The sequence below is a fragment of the Macaca mulatta genome, chromosome 12 (assembly GCF_049350105.2).
Source record: "Macaca mulatta isolate MMU2019108-1 chromosome 12, T2T-MMU8v2.0, whole genome shotgun sequence".
NCBI lineage: Eukaryota > Metazoa > Chordata > Mammalia > Primates > Cercopithecidae > Macaca > Macaca mulatta.
This window is the reverse complement of record NC_133417.1, coordinates 70,920,340-70,943,581: the sequence shown is the minus strand read 5'-3', so window position 1 is coordinate 70,943,581 and position 23,242 is coordinate 70,920,340. Positions and strand designations below refer to the sequence as shown.

At 32.6% G+C, this 23,242-nt stretch overlaps 1 protein-coding gene across 2 annotated transcripts in view; it reads left to right on the top strand.

The window, feature by feature from the left end:
* Nucleotides 1–22,954, top strand: part of SCN1A (sodium voltage-gated channel alpha subunit 1) — a 97,293-nt gene extending 74,339 nt beyond the window's left edge. For both annotated transcript variants that reach the window (XM_028830800.2, XM_028830795.2), the window contains exons 20-26: nucleotides 2,265–2,387; nucleotides 9,341–9,622; nucleotides 12,402–12,455; nucleotides 13,988–14,125; nucleotides 16,044–16,148; nucleotides 17,711–17,981; nucleotides 19,704–22,954. In XM_028830800.2, coding sequence (XP_028686633.1) covers nucleotides 2,265–2,387; nucleotides 9,341–9,622; nucleotides 12,402–12,455; nucleotides 13,988–14,125; nucleotides 16,044–16,148; nucleotides 17,711–17,981; nucleotides 19,704–20,878 — 2,148 coding nt within the window. In that variant the 3' untranslated portion in view covers nucleotides 20,879–22,954. The remainder of the gene's footprint in view (nucleotides 1–2,264; nucleotides 2,388–9,340; nucleotides 9,623–12,401; nucleotides 12,456–13,987; nucleotides 14,126–16,043; nucleotides 16,149–17,710; nucleotides 17,982–19,703) is intronic.
* Nucleotides 22,955–23,242: the final 288 nt, after the last annotated feature.

Here is a 23,242-nt window from a genome sequence, read left to right as displayed (position 1 = left end):
CATTTCTGGAAGACATGGGCTAATTTAATTCTGATTTAAAATAGCATTGGGGGATGGAATCTATGGTAGTTCTCTAGTTATCTGAGAAAGCTAAAGAAAAAACAACACATCAGCAGTTTGTAGGGAAAGTAGTGAAATAGGGAACTTAAAAGGTATGTTACTTAAATCCTTTATGTTGTGAATCAGCGGACTCAAGTTTGTATCCCGGGACCATCGCTTGTTGATTTTGTGCCACTGAGTTAGTTTCTTGGCCCCAAACTTTTGGCCCCAAACTTGTACAGTATTAAAGGCACTCAATAAAAACAGTGATGCCGTTGGGTGCTATAGTCATTTAAAAAAAAATTCTTGGGAGGCTGAGGCAGGAGAATGGCGTGAACCCGGGAGGCGGAGCTTGCAGTGAGCCTTGATCGCGCCACTGCACTCCAGCCTGGGCGACAGAGCGAGACTCTGTTTAAAAAAAAAAAAAAAAAAAAAAAATTCTCTTTGATCTACTCAAACTTTTTAAAGAATAGATTTAAATAGTAGATTATCTGGATTATGACTTCATTTTAGGGAGTAAGGTGTGCAGAGTATAGGGAAAGACAAGTCTACTTTATGTAGCAGTGAAAGTTTTCCTAGAATATAAACTAGATTTACGGCAAGCCCAAACAGCCCTTTATAGAATTTGTATGCCCAATGATTAATACTGCATTTACTGAAAACAAGTGACTGACTTCAAGATGTGTTAAAGTTAAGCATCATGTTTTCCATTATCAACTTGGCAAAATTTCAGCTTTAGAAAGCTATAGCAAAATTATCCTGACTTCGTATTGTTTTACCCCAAAAAGATACTAACCCAGCAAGACTATGAGGGTTTCTTGTGGAAGGTATGATTGAGCTAAGAATCATGCATGCATTATATCTCCTTGATCCTGAACAAAGGCAAAGCTAAGGCTATTTGAAAAACTTAACAATGTTCCTGTGAAATGAGCCAATTGAGAGAAATCTCAAAGGAATTGCTTTATCACATCAATAAGGGAGGAAGTTTCTAATATTGAGGTTTCAAGCATTAGAAGTTACATTATATTTCAATTTCAGAATTTTTTACACTATAATTTAAATCTAAATGTAATTTAACCCTTTAAAACTTCCTGAGGTTTGTTTTTTTTTTCTATTACACTTATTACACATCAGCTTTCTGGTGGAAGTTTTTAAGTTTCATTTTTGAAACATTTTAAGAAAATAATTTTATAGAAAATTTTGTAGTTTGTAACAATAATACCTTTATTTTCAAAGTTCTGTTTTAATTATTTAATGAAGATCAGTATAGCACTCTATAAAAAGACTAATTACAGCACATATCAAATAATGTAAGAAGTGTATTAAATATGATACAATTAATACATTTTTAAAAAGAAAAGTTTACAAAAATAGTGTCCAGTATATGTGGAATTGTCCGATACTAGCCTCTTCCTAACTAAATAAATTGTAATCTTGATTGAATGCAAAGTTTTGGTAAATTCCTTATTTAGAGAATTAGATACATAAGATTTGTCATTTAGTCACGTATATTACCTACAAATGAATACAAATGAAGTAAATTTATTGCTGTGTGTATTTGGTAAATATTCATTGATTGGCCCCTTGGGGCCAGGTATCATGGCAGAAGCCATAAATTAGTGTAAAGATTTTTGAAGAAGTTTTGTAATGGAATGTCTTTCTAAGTTACTTATGTAAAAATAAACTTTAAACAAGTGAAAATGCAAGGTATTACCAAGACAAAATATCACCTTTAAAACTGATGTAGTTCATTAATTTCTGAGAATACTAATTATGATTAGTTGAATATACTGATGCATGGTAGAAACTTCTTGCTTTTGTAACTACAATAGCAGTTTTTGTATTTTATAACTAGCTATAAGAAAAGCCATAAATTCAACAGCAACTTAATAAAATAAAGGAAGAATAGCCAATGAATTTTTTTCCACCTTGATTTCTTCTTTTATTTTACTAATTTTTACTTTGTTTTTTTCCTAATTATTCAATTGATAAATTATATGACATTTAAGGATTTTTTTCAGCTAGCTTTTAATTAATGTCCTAAAAGTTACATCGTTTGCATCAAACTGAAAATATTTCTTTAATTTTTTAAAGGTTTACTGAAAATGAACATTTACCTTCTGAATAATTATAAGCAAAAATTATACTTGTTATATATAGCAACTAGGAACTACATATTGAATGATGATTCTATTTATTAATTGTTATTATTTTTGTGTGTGCAGGTTTCACTGGTCAGTTTAACAGCAAATGCCTTGGGTTACTCAGAACTTGGAGCCATCAAATCTCTCAGGACACTAAGAGCTCTGAGACCTCTAAGAGCCTTATCTCGATTTGAAGGGATGAGGGTAAGAAAAATGAAAGAACCTGAAGTATTGCATATAGCCAAAATTAAACTAAATTAAATTTAGAAAAAGGAAAACCTATGCATGCAAAAGGAATGGCAAATTTTTGCAAAATTGCTACTTTGTTGTTTTATCTGTTGCATATTTACTTCTAGGTGATATGCAAGAGAAATAGGCCTCTCTTGAAATGATATAATATCATTTATCTGCTGTGCTTATTTAAATGACTTTATTTCCTATTCCTTCTTGGGAGTTTCCTTACAAATCTATATACAAAAAAAAAGCAAATGCATTATTAAAGTACTGTGTGTAATGATACAATAATAATCTAAAGTAAATTCTGTATCAGGTGCTTATTCTTTGTGATGATATACTGTACTTAACGAGTTTTCCTGAAAATAATGTGAATCACACATGTGCCTAAGTATGAATGTAAAGAAAAGAATGAAAGGAGTTGTTAAAATTTTTGTCTGTATAATGCCAAAGTTTGCATTATTTGAATATATTCAAGGTTAGATGGTTAGATATTGTTGACTGAATTTATAAAACTAGTAATACTAACTTAAAAATTACATACAAATCCACACCATTTTTATGATAATAAACAATTATAATGAACAGAAAATATAATTTTGACTCATTACTATAATTTATAAATTAACCTTAACTTACATCTTATTGGTCAGAGTCACACAAATTTTATTTTATCCTTCTTAAAGACCCAATAATCATTTTCCATCATTCGTAACAGATTAGAAATTTTGCCATTATTGACTTGTTATTCTCCGTGTCTTTTGTTAAAGCATGAAGCATTAATTTATAGATGTATAATATAAAAAATTAGTTCTGCTTTTTAAAAAAATATTGTCAAAACAAAACACTAAATTGTGTGATTCCAATAGAAAATCATTGCTCTCTCACCTCCTAAGATTAGGTACGTTTATGGAAACTAAGCTGTATTGTAGACTTCCATTTGCACTTTATACATTGTTTATAGCCTTATGTTCTCAAGTCTTATAATAAATGTCACTTCGTAAGAACATAAGACTTGTCTTCGATTTCCCTAATATATACGAAAATTTTTTCCTCATTATCAACAACTCAGTACAATAAAATACAAGTAGTCCTCTTTTATTTCTCACAGAGAGCCTCACATTTTCACCAAAATGTTATCAGAAATTCTCTCTGGGGTATGTAAAAATTAAGTCTGTTTTCCAATTAAATGTCACTTTGTTTTGTTTCAGACTGGCAGTTTCAGTTCTGGAGAAAAAATATCATTTCTCTATATTCTACTTGAAAACATGTTGCCTGAATCAAAGTAATATATTTTATATGGGTTATGAAATCTGAACAATGCTAAACTTTTGAAAATATTATAAACTTTTTACATCTGACCGTTTGAAAATTTGTTAAATCCATTCACTGGTCAAGTGCTCAGATATTTCCATACATTACACTTCATTGCTATAAAAAAGTTGGTTTTGTGGGTATGCTTTTAATTTTCTCAGAAATAACCATATCTATAATTATTAATCAATAATACCCTTTATATTAAAAGAGGTTACCTTTTCAAACTTGGAGTTTTAGACATAAAATCCTTATAAATGTTGATAGTGATAAAACTAATCATTTAAATGGTCGGATTTATGAATATGGCTCTATTCCTCATAATGACAGCATATACACAGCACTAAAATGACTGATCTCTTCAATACGTGTTTGGCATTGTAGAGTCAAAATAACCTTATACTTGATTCTATTTTTTATACTTCTAGTGTTTGGATTTTTTTATTTTGTAAAAATATAATCACGAGTGATGGTGAGGTTGGATATAAGAATGATATTATGATTGGGAAGTGAGATTTGAACATACTCAGAAACTCTCATTTAATTCTTTGCCCTAGCAGCATAAAATCGCAATAGCTGCGTCAAAGCGTAACACAGGCACTCATTTTATTTTTGTTGTTCTGTTACTTTTTCAAAGCATGTGCTTTTATGCAACATTACTGAATAAAGCATGTTGTACAGTGCTTCATAAGAAGTTAGAAAGTAACAAATAAATTATCATCACGTTGCACTTTGTGTTTTGCATGTTTTATGCACATTTCTGGCTGACAGCTTTTAAACATTTATTGTATTTCAAATTTCCAGTCCAAATTTTTCAACTTGTAAAATTAAACTGAGTGAATTGATGTCGCTAATATCTAGAATAATTAAAATTTGTATTTAAATTTGTATTTTTAATTTCCTAACCTAGGAAATCTTAAATACCTTCTTTTTCAAAAGAACTCAAGTCTTAATTGATAGGGAAACAGACAGAGAGCATCATGAACAAAAGATAACACCAAATGTTCTGTCATATCAGATCTCTAACTAATAACAAACTATATATTTCTATTTTGTATAGGATAATCTTGCTCCAACTTGGATGGGGTGGAGCGCTGGTTCCTCCCCTGAGCCCTTTATTATGGGTACTGTATTACCCCTTTTGCTACCTTTAATCCTTGCACTGTGACTTATGTGTAGTGGGGTGAGGGTGGGATTGGGAAGGGTACTATTAATGCACCACAGTAGGGAAAATACAGTATTTACATCCTAATCCCCTCTTTTCAATTGTCTTAAATTTCATTTGGGAAAAAAAAAAAACCTTTATGAATTTACCCTCTGTGGATTTTAACCCCAATGGTTGATATCTTTATGAAGTTTCATTGAATATGATTTAGTTGTGTGTATATGGAGTTATCCATTTATGGGGAGATTACTTGATTGGTGAGGGCGGGGGACCCTGGTGTAGAACAATTATGTGAAAAAACAGTTTAACTTGTTAAGCTCATAATACTGTTTGAGGCATACAGCCCCTGCTGTTTAGTACCTTGGTCTGGGTCCTGCAAATTACCAGTGAGATACCATCAGTTGATTATTGATACGTATGAGCAGATACTAGGGTGCAATATTTCAGGTTTTATAAGACTGGTATTGATATTGATTGTGACCATTCTCATTTTTTATTGTGTAAGTTCATATGGGGTTATTTTCAAAATGTTAACAAGGCAAAAAATAAATTAAGAAATAGTTGAATTAAGCACATGTGAATTGTGTTGTAAACAAAAAGTTAATATAAAAGAATCCACTTATTTGAATTATGCAGAATAGAATACACACCTAGAAATAAAACAAAAACATCTTATCATGAGCATTAAGATAAAATTTGAGGCATAAACTCACTTCTTAGAATAAGTAACTCCCAACTAACTTTCTAGGATTTTAAAAGATATCACAGTCAAAACATACATAAACATAACTCTATATTTTATTTATTCTTAAAGTTTAAGTGTATTATACAAGAAGAAGAGTTCTTATTTTTGAGAGACAGAAAAAGTCAGAATTTTTGTTTGGATCACTGATATATCATAGCTTACAAAAATAATTGTCTTAATTAAAACCCACAGTACGATTATTTTAGATTTTTAAAGAAAGATTCTATTCTTCTTCTTCATACTTAAAAATGGATAATTCCTACTTTGCCTACTTTTTATTTTTATTCACATACATTTTCTTTATTTCTATTACAGAAACACTAGAATTCATAAATAGTGTTGAATTGAAGTTCAAAAGTAATTAATTCAGATAAAAAGACATTTCTGCATGTATGAAAATTTCTAATGTGAATTTACATATTTAATCATCAAGCCTTCATTTGGTGTAGACATATTTTTTAAAATGCAGGTAATGAACCAGAAATCGAATTGGTTGTGCTAGAGCAGAGAAACTTTATTTGATGATGTTTGTTTTGAAAAAAAGCTTCTGAGAAGAAACAACCTCTAGTACAGTATTAATTCATTAAGATAGTTCCTTTCTCAGACATCTCCTTTCATGTAGCCTGAAAGTTCAATTTGTTCTTTCCAATTTATTCAGACTAATTCTGCCTACTTTCTTGCCGCCATGAGAACCAATTACTGCAGTTTTATTGAGACTGAAAAAAGTTAATCCACCTCCTGCTTTGCTGAACCAAGGAATGGCTTGGAACTCTTGGGAAAAGACAATCTTTTCTATGATCTTTCATTGTCTAATTTAATACATCATAAATATGACTATAGCTTTGTATAGTAAATTCCCCAATACTGTGCCAAGTGTTTTCTAAGATAAGGTTCTTTTATATTCACAAAAAAAATACAACTTTTCTCTGGGCCAAATGTATGCCAACTTTGCAAATCATATCCTGAGCTGCACGGCTGCAGAATACATGCTTGCATCATAAATTCCATAGAGTTCATTTTAACTCTAAATCAATCCCCAGTTTCAAAGTAAACCTTTCATACATATTACCTAAGCACAAACTTCTCCCTCTGCTCCGTTCCTTAATTATTCTCAGCCATATTCAGAAATAACATTTAAAAATTATGCTTTAATCAATAAATACTAAGCTAAACTTTGCTTCATTAATCCATTCATTTTGTCAACCATTATTTTATTCCTGTATTCAAAGCTCTCTGGTATATTCCTATATTCAAGACACTTAAGGCCCTGGAAGATTCATGAACATATTTTTGCATCTTAAATTTTTAGAAAACCTTACAAGCTGTCAGGATTACACTGAACTCTAGTACACAGTAATATGGTACCAAGATAAGTGGGAGCAACTCTTCCATGTAGACTGGAAAGAGCACTAGATGCTATTTATAGACTACTTTCTGAACTCAACTTGTTATAACCTTATTTTTTCTCATATGCCAAATGAGAACACAATACTGAATTATCTGTACAGTCTGTTCAGTACTAGAATTCTGATTCTTGAATTCAAAGGGGAAAACATTCCTCTTTATTTAGGAGGCTAAACTGGGGGGGCAAAGTTAGGCTCCATGAAAGAAGTGCTATTTGAACTAAAGCCTTTGAGAGGGGAGAGTATTTCAGAAAAGGAGCTATTAGACAAGGAATTTCAAGGTAAATGACATCTCAATTATCTGGCAATTATATTAGCATATGGTTATTATATTAATTGAAGTGGCATGAAGTATAGATGACCAGGGAAGTTAAAACCGGAAATATAGATTGTGGAGTGATGTGAATAGCAAGGTAAGAAAAATATTTGGTAGTTACCAGAGAGCCAATAAACAACTTTCAAGTGGGATTTGGGGAAGATTAATTCATCTTACATAGATTAAATGAAGGAGAAGGTTAGGAGACTGACGATAGTACAAGTATGAAATAACAGAGGGCGGTTCTAGGTGGTGACTGTGAGAATGGAAAAGAGGTGACAAAGCTGAGAAATGTTTTGAAGAAAAAATGTGAGACAGGTAATGTGAAAAGAAAATCAAGAAGTGGTATAGATAACCAGTGTTCTGCTCATACTCTAAATTGGGTGTTGAAGGCAAAATACATATTTTAATTAGTACTCTGTGTATACACACTAGAAACAGCATTGTAATCTGGATAGTGGACAAAATAATCGGGAAAGAAGACAAATAAATAGTAACTTGATTTCAATTTCCAAATCTCTAATCTGAAAGAAATCTAATTCCATCCATTCATTTAAAATAAATCATAAAACAAGAATTTATGAAGCCCATTGTATTAATACAGATAGTCAGATGAGATATGGCAAAGTGTCACCTGTCAGCTTGGTAGGTTGCATAGGCCACATCATTTGGTTCTGCCTGGATAACTCAACCAGATTAATTTTTCATACTCATCCCCTCCACCTTTGTCATTACTGGTATTCTTATTTTCTTTGGCCCACTTATCACACTGTTTTATATTCCCCAGAAGACCTAGAGTTCTTTACAGACTTTAAACAGGGCTCAGAAGTATAAGAAATTGGCTCATGTATTTTTGTTTACAGACAGGCAGTTTAAAAATAGTTCTAAAAATACACTGGCATCAAATGGCAAATAGAAGATGTTTTGATGACTACTTCCTTTGGATCAGTTGACAAGAATAATACAAACACATACGTGGAATTAAACACAGCTATTAATGTCCAAGTTTAAGGCAGCTGCCCCTTACAAGCATTTTAGGGTCTGTTTTTACCTTCCCTCTTAGCCACTCCTGTGCAGCTCCAGTGGGAGGGATGGAGGAGAAAGTAAGGAAGCCACCCCTATGTTGTTGCCAAACATGAACACTCAGATTTTTAACTAGTGGTCCAGAAATAAAGAGGGGGAAGACATCCTTCTATAGAAAAAAAAAGTAGATAATAATTGAACACAGAGCTTCATGTGATCACATCAGATTTGAGAACTATGTATAGCATCCCTCTTTTTCTTATTTTTCCAAGAAATGATTTCTATTATGTTTCATTTGAAATAAGTGTTTTGAATTAAACTCAGTAAATGAAACAACTGACATGACTGGAGCTTGAAATAAACGATGTGATGATCTAATGAAATACATAATGCAAATTGTCTTGCTTCTTATGCAAAAATTATTAGTCATAGCAATGCATGAATAATTAATGACAATTATATTAGGTATTTAATAATTTTTTATATTCATTATCTGAATTTTTAAGTTATTTTAAAAATATATTGGTCAAATCAACTCAGGTCCAAATGTTTTAGTTTTGTTCTTTAATATACTGCCTTTTTAAAATGAGTTAAACTTCTGCATAGGCTTTTTAACTTTTCTTTTTTCTGATAAACAACACAATTCTAACTTCATCTGGCAGCAAGTTCCTCCGATTTTGCTTTTCCTTTAACCTTTTAATGCTTCTCCCTCCCTTTTTTTAAAAAACGTTTTTGTTTCATTTCTTGGTTATATTGCCTATAGTTGTTTTCCTAAGTGTATTGCTTAAGAAAAAAAATGTATTTTAAGATTTTTTAAACCTTGCTTTTAAATATCCTAGAATAAATAGCCTTGATAGAAAAAAAAAAAATGGGAAAGCCAGAGATTACTAGGGGAATTTTTTTTCTTTATTAACAGATAAGAATTCTGACTTTTCTTTTTTTCCATTTGTGTATTAGGTGGTTGTGAATGCCCTTTTAGGAGCAATTCCATCCATCATGAATGTGCTTCTGGTTTGTCTTATATTCTGGCTAATTTTCAGCATCATGGGCGTAAATTTGTTTGCTGGCAAATTCTACCACTGTATTAACACCACAACTGGTGACAGGTTTGACATCGAAGACGTGAATAATCATACTGATTGCCTAAAACTAATAGAAAGAAATGAGACTGCTCGATGGAAAAATGTGAAAGTAAACTTTGATAATGTAGGATTTGGGTATCTCTCTTTGCTTCAAGTTGTAAGTGAACACTATTTTCTCTGAATATTTTTATTGTTTGGAATAATAAAATAATTACACACATCTATTATTTAGTACCTAAGAAAAAGTATATATTTCTTTCTATTTAAAAAATTTCAGTTTGTTAGTACAAGTTTATGAGCCCAGCTGGGTGAAAACATTATTACATGTAAGGACTGCAGATATAGTCAGTAGTGACCAGGCCAAACAAAGACCTCTTTGTCTTTTTCTTGTATTTTCTTTGTTTCTATATTGCTCTTTCTTTCTATATAAACAAGTTAATAAATAAATCAGTAACTTTGCCATTTTTATTGTGATTAGAAGGCTTGTTTCACTGATCAGCTACCAAAACAGAATACACTTAACAGATAGATCATCTTCCAAAACACATACACTTAATACACCTAATTGGACTGTAATTAATTCGTAGGGATTAACTGCTGCTGAAGTCTATTATTTCAATCAACGTTTGCGGAATGACATTCAGGTTTTAGAATTAGATCCAAATGTGGTGGTGGGCACTTGTAATCCCAGCTACTCAGGAGGCTGAGACAGGAGAATCACTTGAACCCAGGAGGCGGAGATTGCAGTGAGCCAAGATTGTGCCACTGCACTCCAGCCTGGGCAACAAAGAGCGAAACTCCATCTAAAACAAAAAGAAGAGAGAGAGAGAGAGAGAATTAGGTCCCCATAGTGAAGTGGAAATAATACCTGAAAGCAACTAGAAACAAAAATGAAGCACAAGCAGCTATTATCTTGTCTCAAATGACCTTTCAGCACCATTATTTAAGTCTATTTTATCCTAAATATTAGTGTTTTCACTATTGGGTCTCTAAGACTGGGTATCCAAGAAAAATAGCTTATAATTTATATTTAAAAAGGTAGCCCTTTTAACATTTTCATTTGATTCTGCTTCTAGCTGCAGCAGCACCACAACAAAGCAGGGAATAAAATAAGAGTCCAGATTATTTGAAAATTCAGCTTAAAAAAAAAAGACTGCACAATTTCTTTCTTCCCTTGCGGTTCTACAGTGTCTTTAGGGCAGAAATCAATTTTTGCTCACCAAGGTTATGATTTCAACTGTTCAGCCGGGAGACTAACTAAGCAAACAAACCAACACTAGTCAAAACCCTTTTGCAGCTCTTCCAGAGGTGTCTACTATGATTACTTTACAAATTCTCCCACCTTTTTGTTGGAAATTCTTATTTATCTTCTTAACATTTTTGACCTACTCGGAATATTCGTGCAATTAAAATAGAGATTTTTAAAATCTCTATTTTAAAAATGCCCCACTGGCAAGAACGGGTGGGGCATGTTGGCTCATGCCTGTAATCCCAGCTCTTTAGGAGGCCAAAACTGGAGGATTGCTTGAGGCCAGGAGATCTAGACCAGTGGGGGCAACATAGTGAGACCCTGTATCTAAAGACAAATAAAAATAAAAGTTAAAAAAATCTGGCAAGAATGTTTTCTTTAAAAATTGTCAACACATGATGACATTTATTTGGGCATTTATTGTAACCTTTAACGAATGACCACACTTGTAAATATCACTAAAGCAACCACTTCCTCCATAAATTTGAGGAAAGAAATATTTAAAATTTTAAGCAATCCTTTAAAATGTAAGCAATTTTGAAAATATAGTGATGGTCCTGTACAAAGCTATTAAATAAATTCTGCTACCAAAAAAAAAAAAAAAAAAAAACCCTCTAAAATACTGCTTCACATTTGGCTTTTATAGAATCACCTCTCTATTGATTAGTAAGTCATTGAAATGGCCCCTTGAATCACTTTTTTCTGTTTCTATACCAAGTGTGTAATGAACTTGTTCTATCATTGACCTAAGCCACTAACATATTTAACACATCTCTCTTTCATGTACAAAAGCCTTGTACTTTCTAGCTAAGAATCATTACTTTCTTTTCACTGCTGTCACCCACACCCTTGCTTAGCTTTTGTCTCATGATATCCACCACTTCACAAGGGTTAGTGTTATCAAAACAAAGATATATTGTGATACAGATGCTAAAGCTTTGCTAGCCTCCCTCACTAGCTAAGGAATAATCCTTTTAGGCCCACAGGACTCAAAATTCATGCCCTAGGACAAGTAACAAATTACTGTAAGTTGTTAGCCTGAGTATCCTTCATCCTGTGAGTGCCAAGTGTCTGCTGTACTATTGTTCACGTTTCTTATTCATATTAAGTTATTATCTTCAAGAATTTCAGAAAGAAAATAGAATATGGGATTATTTCTAAATGTTTTGCTCTAAAATTCTTAAAAAGATAGTTGCAACCCTGCCTTTATGTATCCTGGTACTATCCTTACATTGTTATAATAAAGAGAAATCTTAAATTTTCAATCACTTTGATCACCCTGCAGATAAATTTTAGCAGATGATCCTTAGATCTAAGTTGTAATTATTAGCCTGATAGAGCTATTGACACATGTGTTCGCATTTGTAAGACCTCCTAAAAGTGCTCCAGCAAATTTTAATACTGCTTTAAATATCATGATACCATGAACTCTAAAGAATTGAAAAGTACTTGTGAGTTGGTTATCAAATGGGAGGATATATCAAATGGTCATTTTGTTCAATATGTGTTCTAGAAATGAAAAGCCTTACTAACATACTGTCTTGGTCCAAAATCTATGTAAAATTTGTTTTGAAATGTCTTTCAAAAATATTCTCTTTTGAAAATTATATCAGTAAGAATATTTATTAAACATCAGGTCTAAATTATTTTTTACTCCAAAGTAAAACATGCATGTCCTTCTTAATAGGCCACATTTAAAGGATGGATGGATATAATGTATGCAGCAGTTGATTCCAGAAATGTAAGTATTCCTTGTATTCTAAGTCTTTTTATAATATTGACCAGGTGGTAAAATTAATCGGATAAAATATAACCAAATGAAATGATTCTATCTTGATTTAAAATATTTGGGAAAAAGTGTGTCAGGTAAGTATTCAAGCACAGCAATGTTTATCAGAAAGATCTTACTAAGATAATTCAACACATGCATTATTTTGAAAACCAAAGTAAGAAATTCATATATTTAATAACTAACAAATATTTTTCTTTTAAATATTTTCTATTTTGTTTCCTATTTATCCACACATTATATAATTAGTAGTAATTTTAGTGTATAGGGCCAAATTTGAAGAAATATATGATTTCTATCATTAGTTGAAATGTATAGTCACCCTCCATATTAGACAGCATGAAAACTTATGGATATTGTTCTGTCAGTCTTAGATTACTGTGTTGATTTCTTTCAAATAATCATATTTTAAACCAAAAAAAAGAATGCTTTTATATGATTTTTAGCCTCCATAAATTGACTGAAGTTGCAATCATTTCTGTGGCCAACAGATTCCTTTTAGTGTATATCACCAAAGTATAAACCTATTTTATTTGATTTCAGCCTCTTTAAGGCTCTAGGACCTAAACTGAAATTCACGCTCATTCCAACTTTGCTCTTCAAAACTTTGCAAGACGTAGTATTTTCTGTCAACCTTCATCTTTCTATCCTGAAGTCTCATCTGTTTAGTTTATCATCATGAAGAATAACATTTGTCCCTGCAGTCTTCAACCTGATAGTTTGGTGTTATCTTTCTCGAAGTGCATTTCAAATAGCTTTAGTTTTATGTTGAATATCATTTTGATAACCTCCAGAGTTGTTTTATTTCACTTTGTCACTTATATTTTGTTTTGTGTGTTTAGTTGGCTTTTAACTTTGTTGCCTTTAGAAGGACAGGAATCTGTTAAAATATTGTAGTGACTTTTTCAGTCCATTACTAAATTATAAGTAATAGTCCATTTGTTATAAGCACAATCTAGGAATTAAATAATCAACTGAGGATTTATAAAATGAACTGTCCATTTATGTCTACTTAATCTGAAAAATTCAGTGACTGTCACATTAGGGTATAGTGCCAAACATCTGAATGAACAACTCATTTCTTATTTGCTACATTATTTCATGCATACATGAATGATTGTTTCTAAACCTAGCCTATGGATATTTACAGTTTTAAAATTTTTTATTAATAATTTTAAAATTACTAAAATTCAGTACCTTAAAAGCTTGTAAATTTAGCACATTACTGTTCAAATGGAAGAATAGTATTTGTATTTATAGTTATAAAAATAGATTTTAGAATGTCATAGTAGCCACATTTTTCACATGAAAACATCCCTAAAGACTAATTTCAGAGATGTTTTTAGAGGTAGTTGATTCAGAAAAAAAAAAAATGCTGACATATTAGTAAGAATAATTTTTTTCTATTGTTATGAAAAAGCACCAATGATATTTCCAGCACTAAAATGTATGGTAATATTTTACAAAATAATCTCCTTTGGTAGGTGGAACTCCAGCCTAAGTATGAAGAAAGTCTGTACATGTATCTTTACTTTGTTATTTTCATCATCTTTGGGTCCTTCTTCACCTTGAACCTGTTTATTGGTGTCATCATAGATAATTTCAACCAGCAGAAAAAGAAGATAAGTATTTCTAATATTTTCTCTCCCACTGAGATAGAAAATTATTCCTTGAAGTGTTTTCTCTGCCAAATGCGTACTTGAATTTAGAAACCAAATGGGAGTATATATTATAACTGATTTTTCCTTCCTCTCCCTCTGTCATTCACTATCCATATATTTCCAGCTATAGAAAGCTAAGAATAACTGTGTTCCACACTCTTGTGCATAGGTTCGTAAAGTTTTTCTCCTTTTATTCATTATCAAGAAACATTTTCTGTCTTAAATATAATAATAATTAGAATAAAACTAGAAAGCAACCTAATATGCCCCTTTCCCGAAAACAACTTGTTATTATATGCGTACAACTACCCACTCCCCCTTGAAAATATATTTTCCAACTAATTTTTTGAAATTAGGAAACCGGATGTAAGCTTCTTCTAGTGTTTATTTTTATGCTTTTTTCTTTCATTGATTTCTTTTATATATTCCCACTTCTTTCTCCAAGATATTTAATTGTAAGCTATCCCTTTCAGTCTTGAATTGTATGACTCTTTATTATTTATCATTTATAAGGCTCATTTGATTGTCCCAGTTACTTATGTACATTATAGAACATATGGAAAGTAAATAAATATCTTCACTTGGAAGTAACTGCTGCCATTCACATTTTGTTTTTCTGTTCAGACTATTTCTATACATACTTATTGTTTTAATTTTTATCTATAATTATAAATTCCACTTTTGACTTAACATCAGTATTTTCTCATTTTGTTAAGTCTTCATACATACATTATCATAATTTACTTATTCATTCCCTAGTAGGTTGATAATTTAGATTGTTTTTAATCTTTAATGATTTAAATAGTACCTTGTTGAAAGTCTTCGTACATAAAAAAAGAGAGAGAGAAAATAAGGCTTTAATTATTTCCTTAGAATAAATTCCCACAATGAAGTATTTTACTCCCCCAGAGTAATATATCTACTCAAACTCCCAATAACAGTGTATGAGCACCCATGCCACTATTCCCTCACTGTCACCAAACATTATCTTTGTTTTTGAATACTTGGTATTTAATAGGTGAAAACTATTTAATTTTTATTTTTATGAATTTTATCACCTTAATTGTTATGACTTTTATGTATTTTATTACATTTGAACATGTTCTTAAATGCTTATTGGCCATTTGTGTTTCTTCCTTTATGTACTGTTGCTTCATCTCACTTGCTCAGTATGTTTGCTTTTTGTATAATGAGTGCTTTCTTTCACTACAGAACATTCTCCCCTCAATTCCCTTTTCTTATTACTAGTAGTATTCTGTAGTCAATATCAGGCTACTCCATTTCACTTACTTGCCAGTGTTCCAATCTTCTATCCCTACTAGTCTGTCCCATACTTACTATGCTATGAACTCTGATTTATCCCCTAAATCTCTCACTCACTCATCCAGTTTTCTTTTTATCCCTTTGCTCCAATTCTTGACAGAGTTGGAGTGACTTTTTTAATGAGTAACTCCAAACCATCTTGCAGTATGCATACTCTAACTCTTTGCTACATTTAAATAAGAAAATTATTACCTTTAACATCATAAAGGTAGTATGTATAGTATAAGGTACCAAGTATTTATTATCTCAGTGAACCAAATTTCACCATTCACTAAGCATATAGTCTTGGATAAAATACTTAACCTTTTTGAGATTTGGGGGTTTGTCTTCATAAGAAAATAATAATAAAGTCAATTTTGAATTATTTAAGGAATTAGATATTATTATCATACCTAAAGAGAACTTTCAATTTTTCACATTTTGAATCACAGATATAATTATGCTAATCAGTTGAATTTTGCATTTATTTTTTTAGCCATACATTTTCTATTTTAACATTGAAAAAATATGTGCAAAAGGACACAGTTTTAACCAGTTTGATTTTTCTTTTCTATACTTTGGAGGTCAAGACATCTTTATGACAGAAGAACAGAAGAAATACTATAATGCAATGAAAAAATTAGGATCGAAAAAACCGCAAAAGCCTATACCTCGACCAGGAGTAAGAAATACCAAATGATATGGGGGAAAATATAAAAACAAAAACTTGCATGGTTGTCTCACAAAAAAGAAAGTAGCTAACATTTCCAGTAGAAAAAATTTCTTTCACTTTTAGAGCATCATAGTTTGTATCTTTTATGGTAATGGTAACAACAACAAAAATTAAACACCAAAAAGAACAAGAAAAAATAGAAGATGCCTTGACTTCAAGAGATTTAGAAGCATACCATTAGAATCCATATTAATTGGCCAATGGACACATAGACCATGTGATATGCACAAGAGAAAGTTAATCACACAACTCAAGAACGGTTGCCAAGTAATATCAGGGAAAGAAGTAAACCTTTGGATGGGGCTATAAGAAATGCAATTTTCTAATATTTTAAGAAATGGATGAAGTGTTGAGTGAAATAGCACCTTACTTCTATTTTATTTTTCACTAGAGATACTAAGTGTTTTAAAGGAGGAAAGAATTCCAGTATCTACTACTCATATATATGGCTACAGAGTTAGATATTACTAATGTCTGCCGAAGTCAGGGTCACTAATTACAGTTTATGATGATAAATAACAATACTCATGCTTCCATGATGAAACAAACAAACTGCTATTAAAATGGAGAGCCATTATCCCACACTCTAAAGATGTTTGTGATGATGATCTGAGAGGTTTCAGTAACTCCTAGGGTGCATCAAGGAAAAAATAGTAGCAAATACTCATATTGTGATGACTGAATATTGCCTTCCTGAGAGTGATCGAGAAATATGCACTTTCTCTGTTAAAATTAGCACTGAAAGTAGAAAAGAACCAACAATTTGTAGGAAAAATATGTGAGAAATGCCCTCAGAATTCCTCAGTGGCCCAAAGAAATAAGCCTGCGGATGACGTTCAGTGACCAGCAGTGGCAGAACTGGGAAGCAGAATCACAGATCAATGACAAAGAACATGAATTTTTTTGACATAAACATATAAGAAATGTCATTCTGGTCCCATTATCCTTGTGCAGGTTCAGCATTCTGTGTCTGACAATGTTAGCCAAGGCTATTTGGTAGAAGAATATGAATATTGATGTGGTATTTAAATGCATAATGTTATAGATGTGTCCTGGAAATTCCAAATTCTCTTTAACAATTATTTCAGAATACAAGTGAAATATTAATAGTACTATATTTTAAAATGGATGTATGGTCCAGCTGATCATTAGAAAGTCTTGAAAAGAAATTAAATGGGTTTCTTACCTTCTCATAATCTTAAAATGTTGATATGCATTGCATATCTCTGGAAGAAATATACAGTATCGAGTGTTCTGGTTTTGTTTTTTTTTTTTTTTCATCAGAAACCCTCTTTGGACAAGGGATTGTTATTCTGAGAAATGCACATTAGTAAATGGCAATTTAAATAACTAAATTTTAACAATTAATATGCTATAAATCATTCTTACAAAAATCAGGGTCAATGACTACTTTGCAAGAAACTAGAAAGTCAATTAATGCAGAAAGTACTTGATGCTAACGCACATGAGAAAACTCCTTTATTGCTAAAAGCATTTCTATTTCTCTACAGAACAAATTTCAAGGAATGGTCTTTGACTTCGTAACCAGACAAGTTTTTGACATAAGCATCATGATTCTCATCTGTCTTAACATGGTCACAATGATGGTGGAAACAGATGACCAGAGTGAATATGTGACTACCATTTTGTCACGAATCAATCTGGTGTTCATTGTGCTGTTTACTGGAGAGTGTGTACTGAAGCTCATCTCTCTACGCCATTATTACTTTACCATTGGCTGGAATATTTTTGATTTTGTGGTTGTCATTCTCTCCATTGTAGGTAAGAAATATTTAAAGTTCTTAAATTCAGTTAAATAGAAGTGAAAGTTGAAACAATCAAGATTAGATTCAAGATCATCCCAGCAATCAGAGATAATCACTGTAAATATTTTGATACATTTTATCCAGATGTTTGGTTTTTTTAACATAATGTCTCCTACTGTAGTCAGTATTGTTTCTTATTCTATCCATTTAGAATAATTATACTTAGTGTAAATGTAGTCATTTGAACTAGACCTGTGCTATTAAGTAAGATAAAAATGTTTTTGACATGTTGAGATTGAAGAACCAATACAGTATCTAGATGGTTCCATTAACAAGACTAGAAATGTAGTCTGGTACTCAGGAAAATTGCTTTTAGAGAATAGACATGGAGTCACTAGCATATAGATATTAGTGGAAAGTGGTTTCAAGATAAGGAAAAGTATTGCGTAAAAAGAGAATAAAGACGAGGACAAAACATTATTAGCAAATGCATATAGTAGGTTCTTTACGAGTGTCATGTAGAGATTTTCTAGACTACCTTAAAAATGGGTTTATAATAATGATGCACAAGGGAAATACAATGACATGGGACATCATTAGTACTATACTTCAAAGCCTGGAACATATAACTAGCCTCATGAGCAATAGCTCATTTCATTAGACACAACTAAAGCTCTAGTAAAGTGAAAAGCATCTGTCTGTGGGCCTAAACTATTCATTCTTCCCTAAACAGGATGATATGACTGGTTCAATATTTTGCTATTCAAAACAAGGCACCTCTGTTGGACAGATTTTCATGCCACTCCCTTCTCTGAAGAAACTGGCCTTATATCCAACACATTGTATACAGCCTTTGATTCCCACTAATTATAATCCTTGGTTATAACTAGTATGGCTAAGGTATAAAGGTGTATTCCTACACATCTCCTTCTCTCTCTCTTACACACACACACACACACACACACACACTCTTATACTTCGTCTTTTCAGAATGAGGCATTTAAACTTGAAGGCATTTGGTTTCTTGAGCTCTTCTTTTTAACTTTACAAATATAGTTTTTATTTAAAAAGCAAATGGAGAGAGAAGGTTAAAATAAGAAGACTGAGATTACAGTGTTAGGTACAGGAGACCAAAAAGAATTGAAATACAACATTAAGTACAGGAGACTAAAAAGAGCATCAACCTGGGATCCTTTTAGAAATGCACCAGAACATACATAAATAAGTATATAAAAATATTAGAGTGGAACTTAAGTAAGTACCAAGATCATGGGGAGGTGAAAGTAGCATCAAAAGCTACCAATACTTTCAGATGGAAAAGGAGTAAATAGAGAATTTAGAATATGGCAATTTCAGAAAAAGTCACTGTATACATATAAACTTGTACCTATACTGTTGGGCCGCTACTGTTCAGTCAAATGTGAATTTTTAACTTATTTTATTTCTAAATTCTGACTTGGTACTTTACGTAAACTAAAAGTAGTTTATAAACATCTCTTAAAGATAAAAAAAAAAGTACTGTAATCCTTATAGTTGAAATTATTGCTGAATTTCAAAATTAAGATTTATTTATAATATATAATATGCAATTGTATATATGTATTATATAGCTGCCATATTTAAGATAATATAACTGAGTTCAGGACTCTGAACTTTACCTTGGAGCTTTAGAAGAAACATATGTTTATTTTTAACGCATGATTTCTTCACTGGTTGGTATTCTCATTGTTTATTCTAGGTATGTTTCTGGCCGAGCTGATAGAAAAGTATTTCGTGTCCCCTACCCTGTTCCGAGTGATCCGTCTTGCCAGGATTGGCCGAATCCTACGTCTGATCAAAGGAGCAAAGGGGATCCGCACGCTGCTCTTTGCTTTGATGATGTCCCTTCCTGCGTTATTTAACATCGGCCTCCTGCTCTTCCTGGTCATGTTCATCTACGCCATCTTTGGGATGTCTAACTTTGCCTATGTTAAGAGGGAAGTTGGGATCGATGACATGTTCAACTTTGAGACCTTTGGCAACAGCATGATCTGCCTGTTCCAAATTACAACCTCTGCTGGCTGGGATGGATTGCTAGCACCCATTCTCAACAGTAAGCCACCCGACTGTGACCCTAATAAAGTTAACCCTGGAAGCTCAGTTAAGGGAGATTGCGGGAACCCATCTGTTGGAATTTTCTTTTTTGTCAGTTACATCATCATATCCTTCCTGGTTGTGGTGAACATGTACATCGCGGTCATCCTGGAGAACTTCAGTGTTGCTACTGAAGAAAGTGCAGAGCCTCTGAGTGAGGATGACTTTGAGATGTTCTATGAGGTTTGGGAGAAGTTTGATCCCGATGCAACTCAGTTCATGGAATTTGAAAAATTATCTCAGTTTGCAGCTGCACTTGAACCGCCTCTCAATCTGCCACAACCAAACAAACTCCAGCTCATTGCTATGGATTTGCCCATGGTGAGTGGTGACCGGATCCACTGTCTTGATATCTTATTTGCTTTTACAAAGCGGGTTCTAGGAGAGAGTGGAGAGATGGATGCTCTACGAATACAGATGGAAGAGCGATTCATGGCTTCCAATCCTTCCAAGGTCTCCTATCAGCCAATCACTACTACTTTAAAACGAAAGCAAGAGGAAGTATCTGCTGTTATTATTCAGCGTGCTTACAGACGCCACCTTTTAAAGCGAACTGTAAAACAAGCTTCCTTTACATACAATAAAAACAAAATCAAAGGTGGGGCTAATCTTATAAAAGAAGACATGATAATTGACAGAATAAATGAAAACTCTATTACAGAAAAAACTGATCTGACCATGTCCACTGCAGCTTGTCCACCTTCCTATGACCGGGTGACAAAGCCAATTGTGGAAAAACATGAGCAAGAAGGCAAAGATGAAAAAGCCAAAGGGAAATAAATGAAAACAAATAAAAATAATTGGGTGACAAATTGTTTACAGCCTGTGAAGGTGATGTATTTTTATCAACAGGACTCCTTTAGGAGGTCAATGCCAAACTGACTGTTTTTACACAAATCTCCTTAAGGTCAGTGCCTACAATAAGACAGTGACCCCTTGTCAGTAAACTGTGACTCTGTGTAAAGGGGAGACGACCTTGACAGGAGGTTACTGTTCTCACTACCAGCTGACACTGCTGAAGATAAGATACACAATGGCTAGTCAGACTGTAGGGACCAGTTTCAAGGGGTGCAAACCTATAATTTTGGGGTTGTTTAACATGAAACACTTTAGTATAGTAATTGTATCCACTGTTTGCATTTCAACTGCCACATTTGTCACATTTTTACGGAATCTGTTAGTGGATTCATCTTTTTGTTAATCCATGTGTTTATTATATGTGACTATTTTTGTAAACGAAGTTTCTGTTGAGAAATAGGCTAAGGACCTCTATAACAGGTATGCCACCTGGGGGTATGGCAACCACATGGCCCTCCCAGCTACACAAAGTCGTGGTTTGCATGAGGGCATGCTGCACTTAGAGATCATGCATGAGAAAAAGTCACAAGAAACACAAGTTCTTAAATTTCACCATATTTCTGGGAGGGTAACTGGGTGATAAGTGGAGGTGTTTTGTTGATCTTGTTTTGCGAAATCCAGCCCCTAGACCAAGTAGATAGTTTGCGGATAGGCCAGTAAATCTTAGCAGGTGCAAACTTCATTCAAATGTCTGGAGTCATAAATGTTATGTTTCTTGTTGTTGTATTAAAAAAAAAAAAAACCTGAATAGTGAATATTGCCCCTCACCCTCCACCGCCAGAAGACTGAATTGACCAAAATAACTCTTTATAAATTTCTGCTTTATCCTGCACTTTGTTTAGCCATCTTTGGCTCTCAGCAAGGTTGACACTGTATATGTTAAGGAAATGCTATTTATTATGTAAATAGTCATTTTGCCCTGTGGTGCACGTTTGAGCAAAAAAATAATGACCTAAGCACAGTATTTATTGCATCAAATATGTACCACAAGAAATGTAGAGTGCAAGCTTTACACAGGTAATAAAATGTATTCTGTACCATTTATAGATAGTTTGGATGCTATCAATGCATGTTTATATTACCGTGCTGCTGTATCTGGTTTCTCTCCCTGCTCAGAATCTTATTTATGAGAAACCATATGTCAGTGGTAAAGTCAAGGAAATTGTTCAACAGATCTCATTTATTTAAGTCATTAAGCAATAGTTTGCAGCACTTTAACAGCTTTTTGGTTATTTTTACATTTTAAGTGGATAACATATGGTATATAGCCAGACTGTACAGACACGTTTAAAAAACCACACTGCTTAACCTGTTAAAAATGTGTTTAGAATTTTACAAGCAAATATAAATACTGTAAAAAGTCATTTTATTTTTCAGCATTATGTACATAAATATGAAGAGGAAATTATCTTCAGGTTGATATCACAATCACTTTTCTTACTTTCTGTCCATAGTACTTTTTCACGAAAGAAATTTGCTAAATAAGACGTGAAAACAAGACTGGGGAGTTGTAGATTTCTGCTTTTTTAATTACATTTGCTAATTTTAGATCATTTCACAATTTTAAGGAGCAAAATAGGTTCACAACTCATATCCAAATTATGCTTTGCAATTGCAAAAGGGTTTAAAATTTTATTTGTACTTCTGGTAGTACCTGTACTAACTGAATTGAAGGTAGTGCTTATTTTATTTTTGTTCTTTTTTTCTGACTTTGGTTTATGTTTTCATTTCTTTGGAATAATGCTACTCTAGATTGTTTTAAATATAATGTGGGCTTCATAATTTTTTTTTTCCACAAAAACAGAGTAGTCAACTTATATAGTCAATTACATCAGGACATTTTGTGTTTCTTACAGAAGCAAACCATAGGCTCCTCTTTTTCTTAAAACTACTTAGATAAATTGTATTCGTGAACTGCATGCTGGAAAATGCTACTATTATGCTAAATAATGCTAACCAACATTTAAAATGTGCAAAACTAATAAAGATTACATTTTTTATTTTATTGTTTGCCCAGTCACTTTTTGTTAACAGAATATTATAATGATATGGAGATTTTTTACATTACAAATTGGGGGAGAAGGGGAGCACACACACACACACACACACACACACACACACACACACACACACAGAGGCATGCCCAGGTTGACAAGAAAACCTAGGGTAGATATGTCACTGGGGGTAGGGGGTAATGACCTCCCAGAATTACAAGCAGCAGGTGTGTTCTCTGTTAGGGGGAAGAACTGGTGTCAGAGGATAGCTAGTGATTCCAGGAGGAAGAGA